The following is a 21,398-nucleotide window of genomic DNA, read 5'->3' on the forward strand; positions in this document are numbered from 1 at the left end:
AACATATCGGCGTTTCACACAGCCGAGCCATGTTGCCGCAGTACAACTGTGCCGGCTGGTCGGCAAGCAGTTAATGACTTTTTTTTTTTTTTTTTTTTTTTGGGTGGAACTCCACTTTAAGTGTTGGCTGCACATACGCTATACCAGTTCGTTTTACAATCCCAATTCCAAAATAAAAATCTACATAAAAACAGAATGCAATCATTTGCAAATCTCATAAACCCATATTTTATATTTCACAATAGAAAATAGAAAGCATATCAAATGTTTAAACTGAGAAAATGTACCATTTTAAGAAAAAAATAAGGTAATTGTAAAATTGATGGCAGCAACACGTTTTAAATAAAGTTGGGGCAGGGCCATGTTTACCACAGTGTAACACCCCTTCTTCTTATAACAACTCTCTGTAAATTTTGTCTGGGAACTGAGGAGACCAGTTGCTGCAGTTTTGCAAGAGGAATATTGTCCCGTTCTTCATACCTCCCAACTTTTTGAGATGGGAATGAGGGACACCTATCAGCAAAAGTATGCAGGCATAGGACACACCCCTTGCCACGCCCCCTTAAAGGAGAATTGTACAAGAAAAACAAGATTGGTTAAACGCACCAAGTGCTTTACCACTCCTATTCCTTTTATATTGACTTTTGGAATTTACAAATGCAGCAATTTAGAAATCAGATGAAAGGTTTAGCGCTGGAAAATACTTTTTGATAGATAAAAAGTGAATTGTATATACATCTATATGGATCAGACCAAAATGAGGGACAAATGAGGAGGAAAGAGAGACAGAGGGACATTGCTCCAAATCAGGGACAGTCCCTCGAAATCAGGGACAGTTGGGAGCTATGCCATTCTTGCCTGATATAGGATTCTAACTGGCCAACAGTCCTCGGTCTTCTTTGTCAATTTTTTTTATTTTAAGATGCGTCAACTATTTTCAATTAGTGAAAGGTCTGGGCTGCAGGCAGGCCAGTTAAGCACCCGGACTCTTCTATTACGAAGTCATGCTGCTGTCATAGATGCATTATGCAGATTAGCATTGTCCTGCTGGAATATGCAAGGTCTTCCCTGAAAAAGACATCATCTAGATGGGAGCATATGCTGCTCTAAAAACCTGGATATATCTTTCAGCATTGATGGTGCCTTTCCAGATGTGTAAGCTGCCCCTTCCATACATACTAATGCACCCCCCATACCATCAGGGATGCAGGTAATGAACTCAGTGCTGATAACAAGCTGCGAGGTCCCTCTCCTCTTTAGTCTGCTAGGCGCAGCACCCATGGTTGCCAAAATAAATGTCAAATTTCGATACATCTGACCACAGAACAGTTTCCACTTTGCAACAGACTATTGTACAATGGAATTCCTCAGAGTGACCCTGAACCTCCTCTTCTCAGGCCTTCTACCGGTGTTCCTGGCTCCTGCCCTGCGCCAAGTGCCCCATAGAAAGCCACTTTCTATGGGGGCACTCGTGCGGGCTTGCTCCCGAGCCTAGCTGTCTGCATCTATTGAATAAGTGCACATTTTTTTGCAGGTAAAAGAATGTGCTTTTATTATTTTTTTTCTTAGGAGCCTGTAAAGCAGAAGTCAGCAGACCGTCAATCATGGACAGGTGACGTGCAGCTCTTGTCCCTTCCTTGCTGACCCTCCGGGGACCTGGACAGGATGGGTAGTGGGGGCATCATTTACTAGATACAATCCTTCTGCAGCAGCTGAAATACTGGGGATCAGTTCCAATACATTTTGCTGCATTCATCAGGTGGCTGCATTCTGACAATAGAAATCTCTGACTGCCCTAGTAATTCAGAAATGAAAGGAGCAAGAATGAGTGACATCACACATCCCCCACCTCAGATCGGTCACTGGATGACACTATAGTTATCCTCTATATTTGTTATCAGGAAGAGGAGGGTGAGACCATAGTTATCGCCTATGTCTGACATCAGGAAGAGGGAAGGTAACGCCATAGTTATCCCCTTTCTGCCCTTTCCTTTACTGAATGAACACAGTGAGTAATAGGTACAGATCATTTACTGTGTTCTTTCATAACTGAAGCATAGTAAACCGTTTTTACCATGCTTGTTTGTGAATGACCAGGGAGACTGTGCAGAGCCCTTCCCGTTCATTCATTCTGTATAGCTTAGGCCACAGAAATGGATGTTGAGGACCGTTTCCTCAATCATCAGGGGTCTGAGCCCCCCCAACAAGACTGTTAAAAATATTTATACAAAAATAATAAAAAATAAAATTGTAAAAAATAATACAAAAATCTAATAAAAAAACTACTGACACTGTCCACTGCTCTACAGACACCAACCTCTGACCAACTGACACTATCCTCTGCCCAACTAACAAAGTCCACCTCCCTAGTGGCACTGTCTACTGCCCTACTAACCGACACCATCCACTGCCCTACTGACCGACAACATCCACTGCCCTATTGATCAACACCATCCACTGCCCTACTGACCGACACCATCCACTGCCCTACTGACTGACACCATCCACTGTCCTACTGACCAACACCATCCACTGTCCTACTGACCAACACCATCCACTGTCCTACTGACCAACACCATCCACTGCCCTACTGACTGACACCATCCACTGCCCTACTGACCAACACCATCCACTGCCCTACTGACTGACACCATCCACTGCCCTACTGACCAACACCATCCACTGCCCTACTGACTGACACCATCCACTGCCCTACTGACCAACACCATCCACTGCCCTACTGACTGACACCATCCACTGCCCTACTGACCAACACCATCCACTGTCCTACTGACTGACACCATCCACTGCCCTACTGACCAACACCATCCACTGCCCTACTGACTGACACCATCCACTGCCCTACTGACCAACACCATCCACTGTCCTACTGACCAGCACCATCCACTGTCCTACTGACCAACACCATCCACTGTCCTACTGACCAACACCATCCACTGCCCTATTGACCGACACCATCCACTGCCCTACTGACACCAATATCTGCCCTAATGATGAAGTTGAGGAACATTATTCTGAAATTGTTTGACTGTTTTTAGATGCAGCTTTTCACAGATTGGTGAACCTCTGCCCATCTTTACTTCTGAGACACTCTGACTCTCTAAGATGCTTTTTTTATACCCAATCATGTTACTGACCTGTTGCCAATTAACCTACCACATTTTTCGCTCCATAAGATGCACCTGACCATAGGACGCATCTAGGTTTTAGAGGGGGAAAAACAGGAAAAAAAACTATTCTGAACCAAATGGTGTACTAAAATATTTACCAGTGCCCATGAAATGCAGTCTTACCAGAGCCCATGAAATGTAGCCTTACCAGTCCCATGAAATGCAGTCTTACCAGTGCCAATTACATGAAGCCTTACCAGTGCCTATGAAATGCAGCCTTACCTGTGCCCATGAAATGCAGCCATACCTGTGCCCATGAAATGCAGCCATACCTGTGCCCATGAAATGCAGCCTTACCAGTGCCCATGAAATGCAGCCTTACCAGTGCCAATTACATGAAGCCTTACCAGTGCCAATTAAATGAAGCCTTACCAGTGCCCATTAAATGCAGCCTGACTTGTACCAATGAAATGAAGCCTTACCAATCCCATGTACTGCAGCAAGACCTGCCCCATGTACTGCAACCAGACCTGTCCCATGTACTGTAGCCAGGCCTGTCCCAAGTACTGCAACCAGACCTGTCCCATGTACTGCAGCCAGACCTGTCCCATGTACTGCAGCCAGACCTGTCCCATGTACTGCAGCCAGGCCTGTCCCATGTACTGCAACCAGACCTGTCCCATGTACTGCAGCCAGACCTGTCCCATGTACTGCAACCAGACCTGTCCCATGTATCCCATGTACTGCAACCAGACCTGTCCCATGTACTGCAGCCAGACCTGTCCCATGTACTGCAACCAGACCTGTCCCATGTACTGCAGCCAGACCTGTCCCATGTACTGCAACCAGACCTGTCCCATGTACTGCAACCAGACCTGTCCCATGTATCCCATGTACTGCAACCAGACCTGTCCCATGTACTGCAGCCAGACCTGTCTCATGTACTGCAACCAGACCTGTCCCATGTACTGCAACCAGACCTGTCCCATGTACTGCAGCCAGACCTGTCCCATGTATCCCATGTACTGCAACCACACCTGTCCCATGTACTGCAGCCAGACCTGTCCCATGTACTGCAACCAGACCTGTCCCATGTACTGCAGCCAGACCTGTCCCATGTACTGCAACCAGACCTGTCCCATGTACTGCAGCCAGACCTGTCCCATGTAATGCAACCTTACCTGTGCCTGGTGACTGGCGAGGATGTCATCACATCTGCCTGTCACGCGGCCGTACTCCATGCTCTGTCTTCTGTGAATGAAAGGCTCAGCCAAGAGATCGCCCGAAGCTCATGGGACATGGCCGGCCTGACATTCAGACATGATGGCAGTGGTGGCGATGGGGGGGGGGGGACAGTTGACCTGGTCAGTATTCGCTCAATAAGACTCAGAGACATTTTCCCCCATTTTTTTTGGGGGGGGGAAGTGCATCTTACGGAGCGAAAAATAAGGTAATTAGTTGCAAGATGTTATTCCAGCTCATCCTTCTTAGTACCACTTTTTGATGCCCTGTCCTAACTATTTTTGAGATGTGTTGCTGTACCTTATTTTTTACTTAAAATGTTACATTTTCTCAGTTTAAACATTTGATGTATTTTATATTTTCTATTGTGAATAAAATATGGGTTTATGAGATTGGCAAATCATTGCAATCTGTTTTTATGTAGATTTTACAAGGCGCCCCGACTGTTTTGGAATTGTATAATCAAGATCCATATCTCCACAGCAGATAATAACTTCACCTGGAGTTCTTTCTGTAGGTTTGTGGAAGCCCCCAGGGATGGAGCCACCATGTCGTCAGTAACTGGGAACTTCTCTGGAACTTTAACACATTTCTTGATCAGTGTGGGGTTCATTCCATTCAGATATTGGCTTCCAAAGAAAGTATCCTCCTTCCATACTTTACTCACTATATCTGAAATACAAGAGTTTTAAAAATTAAGATATGCTTTATTAAAGAAGTGGCTACAGAGGGGGTGATAAAGTATACAAGTGGCTTAAAGTAGAATTCTCACTTATGCCGTGTACACATGAGCGGACTTTCAACGGACTGAACTCCGAATGACTTTTCGACGGACTTTCAACAGAGTTCTGACGGAGTTCCGACGAAACGGACTTGCCTACACACGATCACACCAAAGTCTGACGGATTTGAACGTGATGACATACGACCGGACTAGAATAAGGAAGTTCATAGCCAGTAGCCAATAGCTGCCCTAGCGTCCCCTTTCGTCCGTCCGACTAGCATACAGACGAACGGATTCTTCGACCGGACTCGAGTCTGTCGGAAAGATTTTAAACATGTTCTATTTCTAAAGACCGTCTGATTTTTCGACAGCAAAGGTCCGATGAAGCCCACACACGGTCGAATTGTCCGGCGGATTTGTTCCGTCAGACCTTTGCTGACGAAAAATCCGCTCGTGTGAGGTCTCTCGCTGGCGCAGGCATCTTCTCCCTGGCTGCCAGTCTACAACCATCTTGATTGGCTGTTGCGAGCCGACGTCACTCCTGCGCATGTGCAGAAATGCAATTTTCCGGCACACAGATACTGTGAAGGAATTCAAACTGAGCTGCACATGTGCAGCTTATGCCACATACACACTATCAGATTTTCTGCTGAGTTTTTCTTTCAGATTTACCAAAACTATGTAGTAAAAGGGCCTGTCTGATTGCATACACATTGAAACTCCTAAAGTTTGACTAACACACCCAGAAGTATTAGATACAGTATCTGTTCTGCTTCCGCAACCTAATGCCGTGTACACACGACCGGACATTTTTCGACAGCAAAGGTCCGACGGAACGAATCCGCTGAACAATTTGATTGTGTGTGGGCTTCATCGGACCTTTGCTGACGAAAAATCAGACTTTAGAAATAGAACACGTTTCAAATCTTTCCGACAGACTCGAGTCCGGTCAAAAAATCAGTTTGTCTGTATGCTAGTCCGACGGACCAAAACCGACGCAAGGGCAGCTATTGGCTACTGGCTACGAACTTCCTTATTCTAGTCCGGTCGTACGTCGTCATGTTCGAATCCGTCAGACTTTGGTGTGATCGTGTGTAGGCAAGTCCGTTTTGTCTGATCTCCATTGAAAAGTCCTTCGGAGTTCAGTCCGTCGAAAAGTCCGGTCGTGTGTACGCGGCATAAGGACTGAAAGTGTGATCTCTATAACTGATCCATAACAACTGATCTTGCAAATCGTAGAAAGCTTTAATCAAAAACTTGTGCAGATCGTCAAAGGTGAGCATCAGATATGGAGTGATGAAGGGACTAAATTATTAAAGGCAAACAGACAATGCATGTGTAACTTGACACTGCCCATCAAAATCTATGGTTTCAAATATTAAACAATTGAGAGTCAAATCCAAGCACTGGAAGTGAGAACTCTTTTCCAGGAACACCTGAAAGAGATGAAAGGGGGAGAACTTGGTAGAATAAAGCAAACATTTACATACTGTAAAACTTGTAAAGTCATTACAGGTGTCTGAAAGATGGCACAGAAGACAGTTTATGAGTGTATTTTCAGAGGGGAAGGCAGCAACATGCACCAGTCCTTCATACCTCCCTTTGAATCAAGTTCTTCAGAGGGGAAGGCAGCAACATAGATAAGTCATGCAATAGATCATACTACAAAAGACCACTTCAAAAAGCATTCAAAATGGTGAGAACTCGTCTCGTCTTTGACCTCACAGAGGTGTTGAGTGTCACGATATTAGCTCTGATTTCCTATCCGACTCAAGATTAACCAGTTCAAATGTAGAATCGGTGTGAACTCATTGTTGCGTTACCATAAAAACATGAGGATGTTTCTGTTGTCTTCTCGAACAATGAAACTATGGAACATTTGCTGAATGTCAGCCATAACAGCAATAGGTTCTTGTCTGAAGCAGAGCAAAAACTCCTATAAGGTTGTTTTTCAGATTAGACCCGGGGAGAAGCACATCATTGATGGAAACCCTTTCATTATGAGCTCTTGAGTCAAAGACCACCATGATCTGATCTGGCTTGTGAAGATGGTACACACCAAAGCATGGGAGGTACCAACATTCCTCTTCTTCCCTGTCAGCCATAACAGAAATTAGTTCTTGTCTGAAGCAGAGCAAAACTCCTATAAGGTTGTTTTTCAGATTAGACCCGGTGAGAAGGACATCATTGAGGGAAACCCTTTCACATTGAGCCCTTGAGTCGAAGACCACCATGATCTGATCTGGCTTGCGAGGATGGTACACACCAAAGCATGGGAGGTACCAAAATTCCTCTTCTTCCCCATGAGGTGGTGTAGGTTTAGAATGATCTGTGCAAATGAATTCTGCATAGAGTCAGTTGAAGACCTCCTGACATTACCCAGACAGATGTTGCCTATGATGACCTAGCCTTGGTCCAGGCATTGGGCATATGGTGTGTCATGTGGCCCGCCGATTTGTTGATGAGCTTTGTGTACCTTTAGGATGTCTTTGCAAAAAAGCAGGAGAATATCAGCATTTTTGTCAAGAGCTGGTATGTTGTCACCTATGCCTCTTAAGTGAGAGTGAGAGGTGGCTGCTGGAATAGGGTCTCCTCTCTTTTGACTGGAATCTGGTTGCACTCAATGTGAGTGGCCAATGATATTTCTTTACTACTATTCAGAGGAGCTACTAAAAGACCTCTCTTTCTACTGCTCATTTTTTTATCTAATTGCTGTAAGTGCATATTTTATTAAACTAATTTTTTTTTTGGACGTACTGCATGATTAGTCTTCTTTCTTTTTATATGGCTCAATACTTAGAATAGCTGGCTCGAGGCTCATCTGGTGTGGAGATTGAGGCATCTATGGTGGAGCATATGATCCACTTCCACACAGTGCTGATGTACAGCTGAACCTGGGAGGTTGAAGGAAGCTCTGCAACCCACGCTGTTCATGATCTCTTATAATCTGGAGATCATAGTGATTTGGTAAGAGGCCACTATTTCTACTTCTGAGCACTGGTGGAACACAGAAGCACTTTATTGGATGTCATTATTAAGGAAAACTGGGAACAGTGCACCTTTATGCTGCGTACACACGGTCGGAATTTCTGACAACAAATGTTCAATGTGAGCTTGTTGTCGGAAATTCCGAATATGTGTAGGCTCCATCGGACATTTTCCATCTGAATTTCCATCAAACAAAATTTGAGAGCTGGATCTCAAATTTTCCGACAACAAAATCCGTTCTCGTAAATTCCGATCATGTGTACACAATTCCGACGCACAAAATTCCATGCATGCTTGGAATCCAGCAGAAGAGCCACACGACCTATAGAACTTCTTTTCTCGGCTCGTCGTTCGTGTTGTACGTCACCGCGTTCTTGACGTTCGGAATTTCCGACAACATTTGTGTGACCGTGTTTATGCAAGACAAGTTTGAGCCAACATCCGTCGGAAAAAAAATACGGATTTTGTTGTCGGAATGTGCGATCATGTGTACGCGGCATTACTCATCTGTTTGTCTTTTTTGAGAAATTGTTTGGAGACAATTTTTTTTTTTATTAGTTTTTGGACATTTATGTTGATATATCACATTGGTGTCTTTGAGATCTATTGCACAGTAGACTTTGAGTAATGAATAATATGGACACTAAGGGAAACATTTTATGTGGTTGACACAAGTTTGTGTAACAGTTTTTTTGTTGTTTTTATTCACTGTTACTAATTTGCTAGTTTGAGCCGGATATTTCTCTATGTTGATTTGACAATTGCTGTGGTCACTATTGATAGAGTTTGATATCTTTTAACTGACAGCACACTTTTATTTTATTTTTCTATTTATTCCCTTCTAAAGCTGATACATTTGCTAAACGCGTGTGATTTGTTATGTATGGGACATTGGCGATTTGTGGTCTCAATTTTCTTATGAAAATGCGTGAGCTTGCCAGCCTTGGAGAAGGTGGACTAATGCCCCGTACACACGGTCGGATTTTCCGACGGAAAATGTGTGATAGGACCTAGTTGTCGGAAATTCCGACCGTGTGTAGGCTCCATCACACATTTTCCATCGCATTTTCCGACCCACAAAGTTTGAGAGCAGGATATAAAATTTTCCGACAACAAAATCCATTGTCGGAAATTCCGATCGTGTGTACACAAATCCGACGGACAAAGTGCCACGCATGCTCAGAATAAATAAAGAGATGAAAGCTATTGGCCACTGCCCCGTTTATAGTCCCGACGTACGTGTTTTACGTCACCGCGTTTAGAACGATCGGATTTTCCGACAACTTTGTGTGACCGTGTGTATGCAAGACAAGTTTGAGCCAACATCCGTCGGAAAAAATCCTAGGATTTTGTTGTCGGAATGTCCGAACAAAGTCCGACCGTGTGTACGGGGCATTACTCATTAGCACTGATTAATTGGAACCCACAATTGGTTTGGTGAGCTCATTAAGCCTTGAACTTCATAGACAGGTGCATCCAATCATGAGAAAAGGTATTTAAAAGTAGCCAATTGAAAGTTGTTGTTCTCTTTGACTCTCCTCCTAAGAGTGGCAACATGGGGTCTCAAAACAACTCTCAAATGACTTGAAAACAAAGATTGTTCTACATTATGGTTTAGGAGAAGGCTACAAAAAGTTATGGCAGAGATTAGGGATGAGCTTCGAGTTCAAGTCGAACTCATGTTCGACTCGAACATCGGCTGTTCGCAAGTTCGCCGAACAGCGAACAATTTGGGGTGTTCGCGGCAAAATCGAATGCCGCGGAACACCCTTTAAAAGTCTATGGGAGAAATAAAAAAAAAGTGTTTGGGGACCTGGGTCCTGCCCCAGGGGACATGGATCAATGCAAAAAAAGTTTTAAAAACAGCCATTTTTTCAGGAGTAGTGATTTTAATAATGCTTAAAGTCAAATAATAAAAGTGTAATATCCCTTTAAATTTCGTAGCTGGGGGGTGTCTATAGTATGCCTGTAAAGGGGCGCATGTTTCCCGTGTTTAGAACAGTCTGACAGCAAAATGACATTTCAAAGGAAAAAAAGTCATTTAAAACTACTCGCGGCTATTGCATTGAGATCCGACAATACACATAGAAGTTCATTGAAAAAAACGTCATGGGAATTCCCCACAGGGGAACCCCGGCCAAAATTTAAAAAAAAAATGACGTGAGGGTTCCCCCTAAATTCCATACCAGGCCCTTCAGGTCTGGTATGGATATTAAGGGGAACCCCGTGCCAAAATTTAAAAAAAAACAGCATGGGGTCCCCCCAAAAATCCATACCAGACCCTTATCTGAGCACGCAACCTGGCAGGCTGCAGGAAAAGAGGGGGGGGGGACGAGAGAGCGCCCCCCCTCCTGAACCGTACCAGGCCACATGCCCTCAACATTGGGAGGGTGCTTTGGGGTACCCCCCCAAAACACCTTGTCCCCATGTTGATGAGGACAAGGGCCTCATCCCCACAACCCTGGCCGGTGGTTGTGGGGGTCTGCGGGTGGGGGGCTTATCGGAATCTGGAAGCCCCCTTTAACAAGGGGACCCCCAGATCCCGGCCCTCCCCCTGTGTGAAATGGTAAGGGGGTACTTACCCCTACCATTTCACTAAAAAACTGTCAAAAATGTTAAAAATGACAAGAGACAGTTTTTGACAATTCTTTTATTTAAATGCTTCTTCTTTATTCTTTCTTCTATCTTCCTTCTTCTTCTTCTTCTTCTGGTTCTTCTGGTTCTTCCTCCGGTGTTCTCGTCCAGCATCTCCTCCGCGGCGTCTTCTTCCCTTCTTCTCCTTGGGCCGCTCTGCACCCATGGCATGGGGGGAGGCTCCCGCTCTTCTCTTCATCTTCTTCATCTTCTTCTCTTCTTCATCTTCTTCTCCGGGCCACTCCGCATCCATGCTGGCATGGTGGGAGGCTCCTGCTGTGTGACGCGTCTCCTTTTCTGATGGTTCTTAAATAATGGGGCGCGGGGTCACCCAGTGACCCCGCCCCCCTCTGACGCATGGGACATGACGAGACTTCCCTGGGGCATTCCCCGTGACGTCACAGGGAAGTCCCCTCAAGTCACTGTGGCCCTGTCCCCCGTTATTTAAGAACCGTCAGAAGAGGAGACGCGTCACACAGCGAGAGCCTCCCTCCATGCCAGCATGGATGCAGAGCGGCCCGGAGAAGAAGATGAAGAAGAGAAGAAGATGAAGAAGAGAAGAAGAAAAGAAGATTAAGAAGAGAAGAAGATGAAGAGAAGAGCGGGAGCCTCCCCCCAATGCCATCATGGATGCGGAGCGGCCTGAGGAGAAGAAGGGAAGAAGACGCCGCGGAGGAGATGCTGGACGAGAACACCGGAGGAAGAACCAGAAGAACCAGAAGAAGAAGAAGATGAAGGAAGATAGAAGAAAGAAGAAGCATTTAAATAAAGGAATTGTCAAAAACTGTCTCTTGTCATTTTTAACATTCTTGACAGTTTTTTAGTGAAATGGTAGGTAGTACCTCCTTACCATTTCACACAGGGGGGGGCTAGGATCTGGGGGTCCCCTTGTTAAAGGGGGCTTCCAGATTCCGATAAGCCCCCCGCCTGCAGACCCCCACAACCACCGGCCAGGGTTGTGGGGATGAGGCCCTTGTCCTCCTCAACATGGGGAGAGGGTGTTTTGGGGGGCTACCCCAAAGCACCCTCCCAATGTTGAGGGCATATGGCCTGGTACGGTTCGGGGGGGGGCGCTCTTTCATCCCCCCTCTTTTCCTGCGGCCTGCCAGGTTGCCTGCTCGGATAAGGGTCTGGTATGGATTTTTGGGGGGACCCCATGCCGTTTTTTTTTTTTTTTTTTAATTTTGGCACGGGGTTCCCCTTAAAATTCATACCAGACCGGAAGGATCTGGTATGGAATTTAGGGGGACCCCCACGTCATTTTTTTAAAAAATTTTGGCCGGGGTTCCCCTGTGGGAAATTCCCATGCCGTTTTTATCAATGAACTTCTATGTGTATTGTCGGACCGGCAATACATTAATAGCCGCGAGTAGTTTTAAATGACTTTTTTTCCTTTAAAATGTCATTTTGCTGTCAGACTGTTTTAAACACGGGAAACATGCGCCCCTTTACAGGCATACTATAGACACCCCCAGGTACGTAATTTAAAGGGATATTACACTTTTATTGTTTGACTTTAAGCATTATTAAAATCACTGCTCCTGAAAAAAACGCCGTTTTTAAAACTTTTTTTGCATTGATCCATGTCCCCTGGGGCAGGACCCGGGTCCCCAAACACTTTTTATGACAATAACTTGCATATAAGCCTTTAAAATTAGCACTTTTGATTATTCATGTTCGTGTCCCATAGACTTTAACGGTGTTTGCGCGCTCGAACAAACTTTTTTCCTGTTCGCATGTTCTGCTGCGAACCGAACAGGGGGGGTGTTCGGCTCATCCCTAGCAGAGATATAAGCTGTCAGTGTCCACTGTGAGGAACATAGTGAGGAAATGGTGGACCACAGGCACAGTTCTTGTTAAGGCCAGAAGTGGCAGGCCACATAAAATATTGGAGAGGCAAATGAGAAGGATGGTGAGAAAGGTCAAAAACAGCCCACGGACCACCTCCAAAGACCTACAACATCAACTTGCTGCAGATGGTGTCACTGTGCATCCTTCAGCAATTCAGCGCACTTTGCACAGGGAGAAGCTGTATGAGGGAGAGATGAGAAAGAAGCCTTTTCTGCGCACACACCACAAACAGAGTCGCTTGAGGTATGCAAACGCACATTTGGACATGCCAGCTTCATTTTGGAATAAGGTGCTGTGGACTGATGAAACAAAGATTGAGTTATTTGGTCATAACAAGGGGCGTTATGCATGGCGGCAAAAGAACACAGCATTCCAAGAAAAACACTTGCTACCCACAGTAAAATTTGGTGGAGGTTCCATCATGCTGTGGGGCTGTGTGGCCAGTGCTGGTACTGGGAATCTGGTTAAAGTTGAGGGAACCATGGATTCCACTCAATATCAGCAGATTCTTGAGAATAATGTTGAGGAATCAGTCACAAAGGGATGTGAAATAATTACATACAGTAATGTAATCTGTAAGATTGCAGTTTACTGTATGTATTGTGTGTGTTTTACTTTTTGAATTTGGCGCCGTTCTCCGTCTCCGTGCGTCGCAACGCTCGCAGGGAACGGAGCTCGGCTCCGTGATGAATCAAGCAGAGGACGAGCCGCTCACGCTACGGGGAGACATCGCAGGATCCAGGAGACAAGGTAAGTAAGCTCTTCCTGGATCCTGCGATGCGTTACCGAGTCTGGCTCGGGGTTACCGTTCTTGGTACTGAAATTCCACCCTGAGCCAGACTCGGGAATACCGCCAGGGGGGGGGTTAAAGATGCTTAAAATGAAAATAAAAAAAGTGAAATATTCCTTTAAATATCATACCTGGGGGGTGTGTATAGTATGCCTGTAAAGTGTGCACATGTTTCTCGCGCTTAGAACAGTCCCTGCACAAAATTACATCTTTAAAGGAATAAAAGTCATTTAAAACTGCTTGCGGCTTTGATGTAATGTCAGGTCCCAGCAATATGGATGAAAATCAGTGAGACAAACGGCATGGGTACCCCCCGTTCATTACCAGGCCCTTTGGGTCTTGTATGGGTATTAAAGGGAACCCCGTACCCAAATTAAAAAAAGAAAGGCGTGGGCCCCCAGGCCCTATATACTCTGAACAGCAGTATACAGGCGGTCCCAAGAAAGACAGGGACTGTAGGTTTGTTCTTAAGTTGAATCTGTTTGTAATTTGGAACAGGTACATTTTTAAAGTGTAGCTCCAGCCAAAAAATCTATTTTTAAGCTTTTTGGAAAACATAGGGAAGGGTTATCACCCCTGTAACATTTGTTTTGCTGTCTGTGCTCCTCTTCAGAAGATTTCACCTCACTTTCTGTCCCAATGACAAAGGTTTTTTGAAAATTTGGGGGTTTTAGTGAAACAAGGATTGGTGATAAAGGATCAGTGAAGAGGAGACACGTTTTTTCCATATTAACTCTTACAGGGGAGAATTTCCCTTCCTAGGGGTAGATTTCATCTCACTTCCTGTTGTCTCCTTCCGTTTGCAAGTAGGAGTCATTGGTAAGTTGGATGTTTGAAAGTAGGGGCCTGCCCTATATACTTACTAAATAGAAATTGGGGCCTTAGGTGTTGGTGTTGCCACAACACTGTATGCCCTCACAGTTACTCTTGGTGGGCACAGGAATGGGCCCTGCTGTTAAATATTAGATCAAGAATTGTAATTACAGGCCCCTGTTGAACAGGGTCAGAAAAATTGGGCCTTTGGTGGTGGTGGTGCTGGTGCCACAACACTGTAAGTCCTCACAGTTACCCTTGGTGGGCGCAGAAACGGGCCGTGCTGTGAAATATTAGATCAAGAATTGTAATTACATGCCATCGTTGAACAGTGGTAGAAAAATTGGGCCTTTGGTGGTGGTGCTGGTGCCACAACACTGTAAGTCCTCACAGTTACTCTTGGTGGACGCTGGAACGGGCCCTGTTGTGAAATATTATATCAAGAATTGTAATTACATGAACCTGTTGAACAGGGGCAGAAAAATTTGGCCTTAGCCACTGCTGCCACAACATCGCAACCCCTCACAGATACTCTAGTTGGAGCGCAGGAATGAGCCCTGCTGCAAAGCATTGCATCAAAAATTGTAATTATACACCCCTGTTAAACAGGGGCTGAAAAATTGGGCCTTGGGCACTGGTGCTGGTGCCACAACACTGCAACCCCTCACAGATACTATAGTTGGAGCACAGGAATGAGCCCTGCTGCAAAGTATTGCATCAAAAATTGTAATTACACGCCCCTGTTAAACAGGGGCAGAAAAATTAGGCCTTGGCCACTGGTGGCGGTGCCCAGAACCAAACATGTTCTTACATGCGGTCAGCATGAAAATTGAGGAGGAAGAGGATTGTGACTCAGCATAACAGGATAGTCACTCAGCATCAGCATAGGCAGTCTTGAAGGGATCTCACATTAATAAAAAAAATCAATCGGTTACATTAGCATCAGGTGCTTGGTATCTGGTGATCCAAGACTGATCCATTTTTATGATGGTCAGCCGATCAACCGAGTCGGTGGACAGGCGCACCCTGTGATCAGTTACAAAGCCTCCAGCAGCACTGAATGTGCATTCCGAAAGAATGCTGGATGCAGGACAGGCCAGTAGCTCAATTGCATACTGTGCAAGCTCTGGCCAGTGATCCATCCTCAAGACCCAGTAACCCAGAGGATTTTCGGTGGGAAAGGTGTCCAAGTCTGATCTTGCCCCTAGGTATTCCTGCACCATGTAAAACAAACGCTGGCGATGGTTGCTGGAACCGATCATACCTTGGGGCTGCGGACCAAAAAATTGTCTGAACGCATCGGTCAGATGGCCACCTTCTCCACCGCTCCTTCTGTGACTGACCGAAGCCTCAGCAACACGTTGTCCAGGAGGACCAGAAAATTGTAACCTCCCAGACTCTGGAAACGCATTGCACAAACCTTTCTGCAAGGCCTCCCAAAGATGTTTCATCCTCTGCTCCCTCTGCGACGGCAAGATAAGGTCCGCAACCTTACCCTTGTAACGTGGATCAAGGAGGGTTGCCAGCCAGTAATCATCCCTCCCCTTGATACCACGAATACGAGGATCCTTACGCAGGCTTTGTAGGATCAGGGAGGCCATGCAGCATAGGTTTGCTGAGGTATTCTGTCCAGAGTCCTCTGGGTCACTAAGGATGACATGATCTGCAGCCACCTCTTCCCAGCCACGTACAAGTCCATGGGTTTCTTTGGACTGTAAATGATCCCTTGAAGACTGCTGCTGATGCTGAGTGCCAGGCTCCACCTCCATGCTAACACAATCTTCCTCCTCCTCCTCATCCTCTTCCTGTGTGATCGGCGGGCACGCAGGAACACTGTCTGGATAAAGGGGGCCTTGAGAGGTAAGGAAGTCCTCCTCTTCCTCCCTCTGTTCTGCCTCAAGTGCCCTGTCCATTATTCCACGCAGCGTATGCTCCAACAGGTGGACAAGAGGGACAGTGTCACTGATGCATGCACTGTCACTGCTCACCATCTTCATGGCCTCCTCAAATGGTGACAGGACAGTGCATGCATCCCTGATCATAGCCCACTGGCATGGGGAAAAAAAAAACAAGGTCTCCTGACCCTGTCCTGGTGCCATAGTCGCATAGGTACTCATTGATGGCCCTCTGCTGCGTGTGCAGCCGCTGCAGCATGGCCAACGTTGAGTTCCACCTGGTGGGCATGTCACAGATTCTTGAGCAGGTTAAATTCCTTTTGGAGGTCAGCCAGCCGAGCACTGGCATTATATGACCTGCGGAATTGCACACAGACTTTCCTGGCCTGCCTCAGGACATCCTGTAAGCCCGGGTACCTGCCGAAGAACCGCTGCACCACCAAGTTAAGCATGTGAGCCAAACAGGGCACATGGGTCAGTTGTCCCTGTTGGAGGGCGGAGAGGAGGTTGGTGCCATTGTCGCAAACCACCATTCCTGCCTTAAGCTGGCGTGGCATCAACCACCTCTGAACCTGCCCCTGCAGAGCTGACAGAATCTCTGCCCCAGTGTGGCTCCTGTCCCCCAAGCACACCAGCTCAAGCACCGCATGGCATCTTTTTGCCTGCGTGCTTGCGTAGCCCCTTGAATGACTACGGAGCATCACTGGTTCCGAGGACAAATCAGCACAGGAAGAGGCCATGGAGGAAGAAGAAGAGGAGGGAGTGGAGGAGAAAGGTGTGGCAGAATCACCACTAGTAGAATTTTGGAGGCGTGGTGGCCCAACAACCTCCAACACTACTGCACCCTGTCCTGCATCCTTCCCAGCTGCCAGAAGATTCACCCAGTGCACGGTGAAAGATAGGTAACGTCCTTGTCCATGCCTTCTGGACCATAAGTCAGCGGTAATATGCACCTTACCACTGACCGCCCTGTCCAGCTAAGCCAAGACATTGCCTTCCACATGCCGGGAGAGAGCCAGAATCGCCTTTCATGAGCAAAAGTGGCATTTGGGAACCTGCCACTGAGGAACCGCACATTCCACAAACTCACGGAAGGGGGCAGAGTCTACCAACTGAAAAGGTAGCAGTTGAAGTGCTAGCAATTTAGCCAAGCTAGCATTCAACCGCTGGGCATGTGGATGTCTGGGAGCAAACTTCTTCTTCGGTGGTGCAGCAGTTGGGGCAGGGAAATTACAGGTAAGCTGTATCAAAAATCCTATTTTCCTGACAGACTTCCATGGCAGCATACGTTTGGGTAGCTCCACCCTTGCTCATACCCCAACTCACTAAATTTTCAGCCTGAGCCAGAAGCTGCGTTCCTTCATTGTCCTCCTCACTCACAGTTGTGGCTGGTGCTGGAGGATTTTTTTTGGGGGGGGCACGGGCTTGCCCCTCTAGGTCTGAAACTAGTCAATTGTGGCCTCGGATGTGTTCACGTGCCTGTGAGGGGGTGACGGACCTGGTAGAGACCTGTTGGTCCGGCGCCACACACAGTGCATGGCCACACATCGTGCGGGCTCGGGGTGGAGCACCTTGTGGACCGGCTGCCACTGCTCACTCATAGGACCATGTTGTATGAAGATAGGCCCCAGCGGGCAAGTCACTGCTCAAATCTCTAGAGATTTAAAGGATGCCCACTTTCATGTGCCAGTTGCAGTTTCCTTTCAGAGTTTCCTCAGGTTTGCGGTGGGGCACAACACCTTCAGTTTACATTCCTGCCATTCAGGCTTTCAACGTCGCCACACATTTTCTCCAAGGTCTTGCTGGCCACAGTTGCCTTGATTAGGAGGAGGGGAATACACCTACACCACTATCTGGGCGACCTCCTCCTGCTGTCAAGGTTCTCCAGGAGTTTGGCTGGCTGGTGAATCAAGAATAGAGCCACCTCAGTCCCACACAGTCTTCAATCTATCTCGGGTCTCAGTTCAACACAGTCCAAAGCACTATCTCCCTGCCAATAGAAAAGTTTCCGGTGATCTGCAGTAGGATTTCCCTGGGCCTGTTGGCCTCCCATCTCTGGGCATCCCAGTGCCTAATGATCATAGGTACCATGGTCGCTACGGCTCCAATGGTCAAGTGGGCTTTATGGAGGATGTGCCCTTTTCAAAAGGGGATTTTTCAGCAGTGGAGGTTGAGAGACAAGAATCAGTGGATTCACATCTCTCCATCGATGAAGAGGAGTCTTTCATGGTATCTATAGACGAAGACCCTGCTCAACTGTCATTCAATCGCTCCCACCAGCTGGACTACGATTACAGTCAACACCAGCTGCAGGGACTGGGGGGGCGAATTGCCTCTCAGAGGTCACTCAGGTTCAGTGGAGATTCCCCTCTCTGAACTAGCAGTCTGAGTCTCCTTCAGGAAGTAAAACCAATTATGTTATGGGCCCAGAAGAACTTTTCCAACATTTCCATGGTATATGTTCCAGGTGTTCAGAAATTTCAGGCAGACTTTGTTCCGATTTCCACTGAACAACAATGAGTTGTCCTTTCATGTGGACATCTTCAAGTGAATTCTTACGCTGGGGGTGAGCCCAAAAAATTATCTTGTTGCCTCCTCATGCAATTTCAAATTGGAGAAGTTCTACATAACGGGTCAATGCCCCCAAGCTCTTGGGATAGATGCAGTGACGGACCAGTGAAGATTCCATAGGGCATACGCATCTCCTCCAGTTCTGCTTGTCTTCAGATTCCTTCAGAGGCTCCTCTCAGAAATGGCAGAAATAGTAGCAGATTCCCTTATGGTCGAACAGACCGTGGTTTTCCATTCTGTTGCAACTCAGTTATCAGAGATCCAGTTCCTCTTCCTCTCAGGTCAGATCTTCTCTTGCAGGGCACATTCCTACAACCGTTCCCTCCCAGTTCATGTGTAGGCTAGTTCATGTAAATGCGGCCTCTGGCTCAGCCTAAAAATTTATGGAAATGGGGTCCTATGGGGTAGGAGCGAGGGCGGTGCTACCCAAACGTATGCTGCCATGGAGTCCATCAGGAAAGGAAAATTAGGGTAAGTATTTGATAGTAATTTTTCTGTTTTTAGCAGTTATGGGTTAATTTGTTAAAGAAGACATAGCAGAGAGCTTAAAAGACAGTCCTTTTTCTATCCTGGTAGATGGGACAAACGCATTGCAAAACTGAACAGCTGTGCTGTCTATTGTTGTTAGATATTGTTTTAATTAAGCTGTTCATGAGAGGTTTTTGAAATTTCACAAAAGTATATAGCCTTGATGCTGCATCATTGACAGATTATATATTCAACATTCTTTCCTCACAAGGAATGGATAATAATGGGTGTGTCAGACAAGCAGTAAGGAGTGGTAGGGTAAATGGCTTTGAAGCAAGGATTCAGAAAGAGGTAGAAAAACATAGAATCGCGCTAAACATGTGAAAATATTGCATAAAGTGAGTGCACACTCACACACTAACCCAATATAAAAATTGTGATTATATGCCCATATATGTGCAACCATATATAATATGGACAGAAAAAAAGGTCAAAAATACCATGACACCAAAACAAAAATTGACCAATGATAATGGTTCAATCAACAATTAGCTAAAATAAGAACATATAATATAATGTGTCAAAAAACCTAGAACGACAGTATCACCCATGAACTTTACAAATTAAAAAGTGATTGTATAGTCTATCCATAAAATGTAGAATCTTCAGTGTTATATGAAGAACTTGTGCACAGTCCACCACCATTAAGTAGAGGGGTTACTGCTTACCGGAAGCCCGTGATCCCCCACTACAGAGGATCAGGGAAAGCCTGTAATAGGGGATGCCCTCCAGGGCATATCAGATGCAGTCAATAACCTTGATTCGTTAGTGGTAATAGTGTGGTCTCCAGAGACACCCAACAGAACTCATTACACCTCAAATCTCCTCATAACATTCCCAGCTCATAGGTGGATATGCAAGGCATGCAAAGATATAAATGCTCCAATAGTGTAAAACCTTCAAAATGTATTAAGAAAAAAAAAACCACAGTATCGCACTTACATTTGTAAAGTAGAAAAAACGCCTATATGCCTGGTGCGCCGGCTGGTAAACACTCAGACAAGCCCGTCCTACTGGAATCATCAACAACGACACAAGGTGACGCAAGCGTGTCGCTCCGCCCTATGCGTTTCATAATAGAATTACGTCATCCAGTGGCCCCTGGACACAGCCAATCACATGAGTAAAGAGCCACGTCATCAGCTCTTTACCAAGATCGGGGTCACGTTGTGTCCTAGGGACACAGCACAACAGCGTTTGTTGAGCTGCACACCCCCGCGGGCGCACAAGAGCAGTGACACTGGGGCGACATCATATTACATCTCCCCTGAACGAGAGGAGATCCCGCCCGCCGTCATTTTACTATACAGAGGGCGGGAGGTAGTTAAACTATAAAGAAAAGCTTTTGATTGTTTTCCTCTTTCTCAGGTCTGAAGCAATACCTGAGGAAAAAATAAAACTCTTAAAAACTTGTGTTTCAAGTGTTAGGTTGCTACAATAGGCATTATTGCATACTGCATTACTCTTGTATTTCGTAATCTTATTTATATATACTTATTTCGTGTTTTTCAATAGTATGATTTAGTGGTAAAAAATATTAGTGCCCCGCCCCCCCCCCAATTTTGACTATGGTATCTTATGTGCCCCCCCTATATATTGTTCCTAGAGTTGCCACTGATGAGAAATGTATGAGTTGCTCAGCTTTCTGTGTGGAGGTTGTTTGTGAAACATATGCAGCTTTCTTCCTCACTTGTTTGAGCAGGTATCCATACCTCCCAACTTTCGAAGATGGGAATGAGGAACACCTATTAGTTGTAAGTATGTAGGCATAGGACACAACCTCTGTCATGTCCCCCTTAACCAGTTCCATACCGGGCGATAGTAATATGACCCTGGCAGGAACACTCTCTCCCTCCGGGCGGGTGTCATATGATGTCCTCTAGTTCTCGCCGCTCCTGCACCCCCCCGGGGGCCTGCAGCCTGGCAATCGGGGATCAGGCGTGTCCCTCAGAACACTGCCCATCCTCGATCAGGGTAAAGAGCCAATAAAATTGGCTCTTTACCATGTGACCGGCTGTGTCCAATCACAGCCAGTCACCTTGGCGATCTGTGTGCACGCCACTTGTGCGCGACCCCGGGGACTCGCAGTGCAGCGATCGTGGACGAGGCTTGTCCCCCGGACAAAGCCCAGCCCTGATCAAGGTAAAGAGCCAATGAAATTGGCAAATGCCAAAGGCGCTAGACCCCACGGGGAAAGGCCCAGTACAAGCACTGGAATTTCACGCCAGACC

General features: G+C 46.2%; 1 protein-coding gene across 1 annotated transcript in view; it reads right to left on the bottom strand.

Annotated features, from left to right (window-relative positions):
* Positions 1-21,398, bottom strand: part of LOC141128986 (hydroperoxide isomerase ALOXE3-like) — a 175,931-nt gene that overhangs the window by 94,687 nt on the left and 59,846 nt on the right. The window contains exon 6 of the mRNA XM_073616676.1: positions 4,873-5,045. Coding sequence (XP_073472777.1) covers positions 4,873-5,045 — 173 coding nt within the window. The remainder of the gene's footprint in view (positions 1-4,872; positions 5,046-21,398) is intronic.

Source organism: Aquarana catesbeiana, linkage group LG01 (genome assembly GCF_042186555.1).
Source record: "Aquarana catesbeiana isolate 2022-GZ linkage group LG01, ASM4218655v1, whole genome shotgun sequence".
Classification (NCBI taxonomy): domain Eukaryota; kingdom Metazoa; phylum Chordata; class Amphibia; order Anura; family Ranidae; genus Aquarana; species Aquarana catesbeiana.